We start from the raw sequence: 7,646 nt of genomic DNA, 5'->3' as shown, positions 1-7,646 counted from the left end.
GCCCATGATCCTGTCAAATTTCATCCTGTAAGATTAACTTCCAGTACTAAATTTCATATCATCAGAATTCAGAAGATTCAAATATTTACCTTTGCATCCTGCAGGAAGTCCAACACTAAGCTGATTGTCTCATTTAATCCCGTAATTACCTGCATTATGGTCTTTTCACAGATGGTCTGACTTGGTTCACCTGCATACGGTTTTATTTTATTTTAAAAGAGAACGCAAGATGACTACTTTAATCAGTTCGTTAAAGCTTCCTATTAGCTAATGACAAACTTCCATAAGATACAAAAGGTGAAAACTGAATGTTATAAATATAAAAGAAGAAATGGCAATATATTACTTAAGCGTTGCAGCCCATGGAACCAAAAATAGTGAAGGAAATGGTATACATACCTTCACCACTACTGGCATCTGATATCATTTTGATTATTCTTTCCATCAGTGAAAACAATATAGCCAGGTTTCTCTGTTTCTGGATGATGGCATCATCTATCTGAGAAACTTTTGATGACTCGTATTTCGAAAAAGCAAGTTCGTTTAGAAGGACAGCAACTTCAACTCTTGCAGATTGTAGGACTAGCAGGACAAATCTACAGAAATTAGAAGTTGTTAACTTGTTATATAAAATGAAAAAAAGTACATCCAGAGTGATGCTTATCTGTTGAGAGAGAGAGACAGAGAGAGAGATGCAACAGATGATGTGAAACGTACTTGTCAACGGAGATCGCATTCTTGTTATCCAGGATTTTATGATCTTCTGACAACCAATTCTCGCCTAGTATGGACATCATGCACTCCGCCAAAAGAAGAGCTTGTAGCTTTTCGGAAGATACTGAAAGTGGAGAAATACTTAGTGTCATGACCATGTCAAAAAGGAAGGGGAATTCTAACACTGGTTAGGATTCATTCTTCTGCCCTACAAAATTTCTTCTTACAGCACATTGTACCTCCCTTTAGTGAGTAAATAGTACAGTTCTGTTGCTCCAAACAATCTACACAAACTGCCCCTGCCCTGAAGCTGTAGGAAAATTTAAACCAAATCTACGGCTTATGGGTACAAGAATAAAAAAAACTCAAGTTATAGAAGAGACAACTAGAATAGAAAGAAAAAATAAAAGGTACTGATAGACCTAAGCACATTTCAGTTTATAGACTATCACTGCATTGGTATAGAATAATAGTTTATCGAAGTTGGACATATTAGCACTTTCATCCTGGGCAAATGCAGTTGATCCTCAAACGGTCAAACCTTCGATGTAAAGTCTATATTGTCAACTTGACAGTAGAAACACAAACAATTAATATGTAATTTCAAAATTTGAAGCATGGACGTACCAACACGGTTTTGGAGAACGTCTATAATCCCACCACGGATATGAGATTTCCAGATTGCGGATGGCATTGACCTCAAAGCATCATGAAGTGGCTTTAGTGTTCCAAAAATACAGAGAAGTAGTTAAGCTAAAATCCCCAAAGTACAAATTAAACAAATGGTAGGGGAAAGGGTTACTCTTACAGATTCTTTTTGGGAAAGGAGTGTCGCAAGCATGTGCAGCGATTCAAATTTAAATGCCGTATGAAGTACACCGAAAAGCATAGCAAGAGAAGCCACCTGAATGACAATAGAAAAATTATAGATCAAACCATCAAATTAGCAACCAAGCAGATGAAAGAAATATAGAAATATTCAGGCAAAACAATCCAGTGTGCCATACCATGCTTGCCATGCCTTGCAATTTCTCCACACTCATGTTGTCTGCTCTGAGTTTATGAACAAGTAACTGCAATAGATGAGTGGAAAGCTCTAAGCACCTTGAACCTACAAACGAAACAATCAAGCAATTGTATAAGAATTCAACCTAACTATGGAAAATATAATGTGTTGTTGGACTGCAATACCTAATGGAAGCCACCAACTAACCCATGTAAATACTTCTAATTTGGACACTGACTCGATATACTATACAAATCGTCCTAGGTAAAGCGGAGTTCGCAACCAACCGTCAGACATCCAGGTGCACAAATTTAAAACGTTGGACCAAGTGTCACTGCTAACATTCCTCGGTAGGATGAAGGAAGATGGAGATGGAATTATTAAGCAAACAAGAGATTGGCCAGAAAATTTTAGTACCATCTGGAAAGTTGGAGATTTGACTGAAGAGCATGTCCATAACTCCAGGCTCACAAAATTTGTATGCCCCATCTTCAGAGGCTATGGCAACCAGCGATAGAAGTTCAAAACATTCTTCAGTGATTGTCAGATCAGGCCTGCAGATGATTTGGCAGCTCATAAGCAAATGTGAGTTGCAAAGCAGAGCATCCAAACAGTTAAACAGTTGGCCTAATCTAGATTCGAGAGGATCGCACAGGTTTGCTCTGCTCTGCTAAGCAAATGTTTCAACGCATACCACTTAAATTGCATCAGTACTAGAAGGAAACAGAGAGGGGAAGTTCTTACGATTTGGAGACAACCTCGGCGATGAGGGGCACGGTGGAGACGACCCCAGCGTCGGCCGCAACCTCCGGGGCGCGCGCGAGCCCAGCAAGCACGGTCACGGCGAGCCGCAGGTACGCCTCCCGCTCCTCCTCCTTCCCGCCCTCCACCTTCCCCAGCCCTGCAGCGCACACAGAGCAAAAATCCCCAATGAGACACCGACACGGGCGCCGCAAACAAACCGCAAGGTAGCCACGCGTTCCCCTGGTTCTTCTTACCGGTGTTGAGGAGGCGGCGGAGGAACCGGGGCCCAACGGCGCGGTAGACCTGGGCGACGGCGGCGGCGTCGCCGGCGCGGCAGACGTTGGCGGCGATGAGGAGGCCCGCCAGCTTCTGCTCGTCGCGCTCGCCGCGGAGGAGGCGGAGACAGTCTTCGAGCGGCGGGGCCGAGGCCTCGGTCGGCGCGGCGGGGGCCGGGGAGGAATCCTGCGGGAGATGGAGGGGGAGAGGTGAGCGAGACGGGCGGCGAGAGGGGGAGGGGGGCTTAGGGTTCGGAGCAGGGAGGGAGCCGCGAACCATGGGAGCGGAGACGTGCGTGCGCAGGCGGGGAGAGCGCCTCCGGTGACGGCCGCGTCGGAGAGGAGTTGGGCGGCGGCGGTGGCCGGAGGCGTTGGGAAAGTTCGAATTTTGTGAGGGAAAGGCGTGGAGAGGTCGGGGGCGGCTGATTTGGACAAAGCCGGAAGTCGGCGGAGGTTTCGTGGGCAGAAATCACATATTTGACCTGAAGGCGAAATCAAATCACAAACTAACCTGCTTCCGAAAATTTTTCACTCTGCTGACCCTTTCGTGTGGCGCCCGACAGCTAGACGCCGCACACTACTATGCAGCGCCTCTGCCTTAGGCGTCGCACCTCCTGCCAGCGTGGCAGCCCTGATTCAGTTGCGGCCCCACAGACGGCACTGCAGCGCCTAAGCCTTAGGCGCCACACTTGTAATGTGCAGCGCCTAGCGCTTAGGCGCTGCACAATCTGTATGCCACTTAGGCTGGCCCAACCCTCTCTCCCCTCCCACCCCCACCCCACACACCCCCACCCCACCCAAACCCTTAGCCTTGCGCCCCTCCTCTTTTCCCCTCTTCCCCCCTCTCAAATTCTTCTTAAATCTTGCAAATCCGGAGTATTTGACCGTGGATTTCGAAGCCAACCCCTCCCTTAAGGTAATCTCACTCGTTTTCATCCACAGGAATTGTCACATTTGTTCAAATCTAGCTAGTTTGGGAAAACCCTAGTTTTGGCTTGGTTTTGGAAATTTGTGTTGAATCATGTTATGTTTCTTTGCTAATTTGGTATGGTTAGGCTTTCATAGTATGCTAGGGTTAGGGTTATGTGTGTTTGATGTTGGTGTTAGCGTTATGCTATGTTTAGGGTTGTGGTAATTGTTATGTGGGGGTTATGGTTATTAATTCATATATATGTTAGGGCATATGCATTTTGTGCAAATATTTTTGTTAAGTATTTACTTGATATATGTGTGTTTTTGATTATTATAGGGATGGGGAGAACATGTGTTTATATTCATCATGTGGATAAAGAGGCCTTTTTGAAAGGCAATGTTGAGGCGGACCCGGATGAGCTTGACATGGTGTTTGAGAGTAGTCCTAGCTATGCGGAGCTCTTGGAACAAGTGAGGAAGGATTTGAATTGGATGGACCCAAGTGACGTTGTTGAGTTCGAGGGAAGGCATAATGTTGGCTTTGGAATGCACATCCGTTGAAAGACAATGCGTGTGAACTCTGAGCAACGTTGGGTTGCATACAAGGAGACGGTTGCCGAATCTCTAGACAAGTCTCTTGAGTTATTTGCCTCCAAGAAGGTTGAGTCTACTTTGAATTTGGATTTGAACCGGAACCCCTCCCCATTGGTTGCTAGCACTCCCCCACCCATTAACCAAGATCAAATGAGTGAACCTCATTTCACGCAACAATATTGGACAACATTGAGCCTGACTCCAAACAACCAAAATGAAGATTTTGAAGAGGAGAATGATGAATACGAGGAGGATGGCAACGAAGTTGATCTCCATGACAACAATGTGGGTGATCTCGACCAATATCATGTGCAAGAGACAATGGACCAATCCATCCCTTTTTCCCGTGCATATGCATCGGACTCGGATGACGATGGTCCCGATGAAGAAGTTGATGAGGAGGGGTTCACGCCAAAGGAGGCCCAAGCATTCAAGAAGGTATTCGGACGGGATCACAAGACATCATTGTTCAAGGATCTTAGTCTCGCGGATGAAGCCGTTGTGGATGGTGGCAAATGCATATCTCTTAGAGCCAGGCCAAGTTCTCACCGTGATTTGGAAGACGGCAAGAACGGGATATATCCCGGTTGTGAGTTTCAATCCTTCTTAGAATTGAAGATGTGGCTCGACAACTACTCGGTTACACATTACCGTCCACATAAAGTGGCCAACTCGGACGTCAATGTGCGTTACACGGTCAAATGTGAAGTGCCAAGATGTCCATGGATTGTTTGTGCAAGGCCATGGAAAGGAGGTCCCACTTGGCGCATAGTGAGTTGTCTACCAACTCACATGTGCCGGCACAAGAATGCGGATGGCGAGCTTGTGTACCAACAACACAAACAACTCACGTCCGAGTTCATTGCTTACAGGTTATCCAACCAAATATCCACACTTCCAATAATGAGCATCAAAAGTGTCATTGACCTTGTGAAAGCCATCTTTCATTACAAGGTGAAGTACGGCAAGGCATGGAAGGCGAAGCAAGCCGCATTCAAAATGTTGTATGGCAATTGGGAGGAAGCATACAACTGACTCCCTAGGTTGTTGTTAGTTATGGCCGCCATAAACCCAAGCATGGTTCACGTGGTTGAGCCTCATGGGCACCAAACGTTGATTCATAACGGGAGGACCGTCCGAGTATTTGGCCGTGCATTTTGGGCCTTTGAGCAATGCGTGAGGGCATTTGAGCATTGTCGGCCCGTCATCGCCATTGATGGCACGTTCTTGACCGGACAATACAAGGGCACTTTGTTGGTTGCAATAGCAAGTGATGCCAATAACCGGGTGTTGCCTTTGGCTTTCACTTTGTTTGAGGTGGAGAACAATGATAACTGGGAGTGGTTCTTGCGTCAATTGAGAACAAGGGTATTACCGGCTGAACGGGAAATTTGTGTCATATCGGATCGCCATCCAGGAATTCTAAATGCGGTGGTGGTTGACATTCCCAGACATACAAAGTTGCACCATCGATGGTGCATGAGGCACTTCTGTGCAAACTTCTATAGGGCATGTGGTATCAAGGAGTTGGCCGATGATCTTCAAGATTGTTGTCTCGCTTTCACCAACAAGCGGTTTGCCACATTGTTCAATGCATTGCTCAGACACAAGAAACTTGACCCCGGTGGTCTTGAATTTCTCAATAGGAACATTGTCGAAAGGAATATGTGGGCACGTGCTTTCGATGAAGATGGCCGGAGGTACGGTCAAATGACAAGCAATATGGCAGAATGCTTCAATAAGGTGCTCAAGGGTGTACGTGCATTACCCGTGACGGCAATAGTTCAATACACATTTGACAAGATGAATGGATACTTTTTAAAGTACTCAATGGAGACGGATAAGCAGATTGCTGGTGAGAACAAGGATAAGCACAAGTACTATTTCCCACCAAAGGTTGAAGAATGGTTGGAGTTTCAATAACGAAAGGCAGACTCCCAAGAAGTTGTACTATATGACGACAACGAGTGGAAGTATGAGGTGAAAGAGCCTGGAGGAACCACAAACGATGGCCACCAACACGGAGGCCGCGCTTTCAAGGTCTCCCTAACACGGTGTGATTGCAGCTGCATGAGGCCATCGTTGCTTCATCTCCCATGCTCACACTTGTTAAACGCATCCCGTGTTAGGAATGTGGACGTCAATCACCCTCTTACCGTGAGGGAGTCCGAGTTCTCAATCATGACGGTAAAGAATACATGGGCTCCCCGGTTTCAGCCATACTTGGACCAATCACAATGGCCGGAGTATCATGGAGTTCAACTATGGTCGGACCCGGAATTGAAGGTCGTTAGACGGGGAAGACGTAAGACAAAGCGTCTTAGAGGTGACATGGACGGATGGGGCAGTGGTGGCGGTGGAGAATACGGCACCGGTCAATTCCAAGAGCCCCGTGAGCAATCCCGTTGTGGGGACTGCAGTCATCGGGGACACAACAAAAGAACTTGTCCCAAACCAAGAAAAAGATCAAATAAAAATGATGCAAGCACAAGCCAAGCAAATGATAGCCAACCAAGGAGTAGCCAACCAAGTCAAACAAGCCAACGAGAAACTAGGCAACAAAGAGGGAGTCAACTAGGTCTTAGAAGAGGTCGTGGTGATGGTCTTGGCCGTGGTGGTGGTAAAGGTCGTGGTGGTGGTAGAGGCCGTGGTGATGGTCTTGGCCGTGGTGATGGTGTTGGGGAACATAGTAATTTCAAAAAAATTCCTACGCACACGCAAGATCATGGTGATGCATAGCAACAAGAGGGGAGAGTGTGATCTACGTACCCTTGTAGACCGACAGCGGAAGCGTTATGACAACGCGGTTGATGTAGTCGTACGTCTTCACGGCCCGACTGATCAAGCACCGAAACTACGGCACCTCCGAGTTTTAGCACACATTCAGCTCGATGACAATTCCCGGACTCCGATCCAGCAAAGTGTCGGGGAAGAGTTCCGTCAGCACGACGGCGTGGTGACGATCTTGATGTTGTACCATCGCAGGGCTTCGCCTAAGCACCGCTACAATATTATCGAGGATTATGGTGGAAGGGGGCACCACATACGGCTAAGAAAACGATCACGTGGATCAACTTGTGTGTCTAGGGGTGCCCCCTGCCTCCGTATATAAAGGAGCAAGGGGAGGAGGCCGGCCGTCCCTATAGGCGCGCCAAGGAGGAGTCCTCCTCCTAGTAGGAGTAGGACTCCTACTAGGAGGGGGAAGGAAGTGGGGAGGGAGAAGGAAAGAGGGGGCGCCGCCCCCCTCTCCTAGTCCAATTCGGACCAAGGGGGGAGGAGGCACGCGGCCCACCCTGGCTGCCCTTCTCTCTCTCCACTAAGGCCCATATGGCCCATTACTTCTCCCGGGGGGTTCCGGTAACCCTCTGGTACTCCGGTTTTCTCTGAAATCACCCGGAACA

The 7,646-nt window shown here is 47.4% G+C and overlaps 1 protein-coding gene across 1 annotated transcript in view; it reads right to left on the bottom strand.

Annotated features, from left to right (window-relative positions):
• The window catches only part of LOC119318334, a 6,432-nt gene extending 3,272 nt beyond the window's left edge, over nucleotides 1-3,160 (bottom strand). The window contains exons 1-11 of the mRNA XM_037592879.1: nucleotides 3,017-3,160; nucleotides 2,719-2,926; nucleotides 2,465-2,621; nucleotides 2,138-2,274; nucleotides 1,722-1,825; nucleotides 1,523-1,618; nucleotides 1,342-1,432; nucleotides 718-838; nucleotides 400-596; nucleotides 90-190; nucleotides 3-10 (exon numbers count right to left, since the gene is read on the bottom strand). Of these exons, the coding sequence (XP_037448776.1) occupies nucleotides 3-10; nucleotides 90-190; nucleotides 400-596; nucleotides 718-838; nucleotides 1,342-1,432; nucleotides 1,523-1,618; nucleotides 1,722-1,825; nucleotides 2,138-2,274; nucleotides 2,465-2,621; nucleotides 2,719-2,926; nucleotides 3,017-3,019 (1,223 nt within the window). The 5' untranslated portion in view covers nucleotides 3,020-3,160. The remainder of the gene's footprint in view (nucleotides 1-2; nucleotides 11-89; nucleotides 191-399; nucleotides 597-717; nucleotides 839-1,341; nucleotides 1,433-1,522; nucleotides 1,619-1,721; nucleotides 1,826-2,137; nucleotides 2,275-2,464; nucleotides 2,622-2,718; nucleotides 2,927-3,016) is intronic.
• Between the last annotated feature and the right edge of the window lie 4,486 nt (nucleotides 3,161-7,646).

The sequence above is a fragment of the Triticum dicoccoides genome, chromosome 6A (genome assembly GCF_002162155.2).
Source record: "Triticum dicoccoides isolate Atlit2015 ecotype Zavitan chromosome 6A, WEW_v2.0, whole genome shotgun sequence".
In the NCBI taxonomy this organism is placed as follows: Eukaryota; Viridiplantae; Streptophyta; class Magnoliopsida; order Poales; family Poaceae; genus Triticum; species Triticum dicoccoides.
Note: the sequence above shows the minus strand (reverse complement) of the source record. Positions and strands in the feature narration are given on the sequence as shown.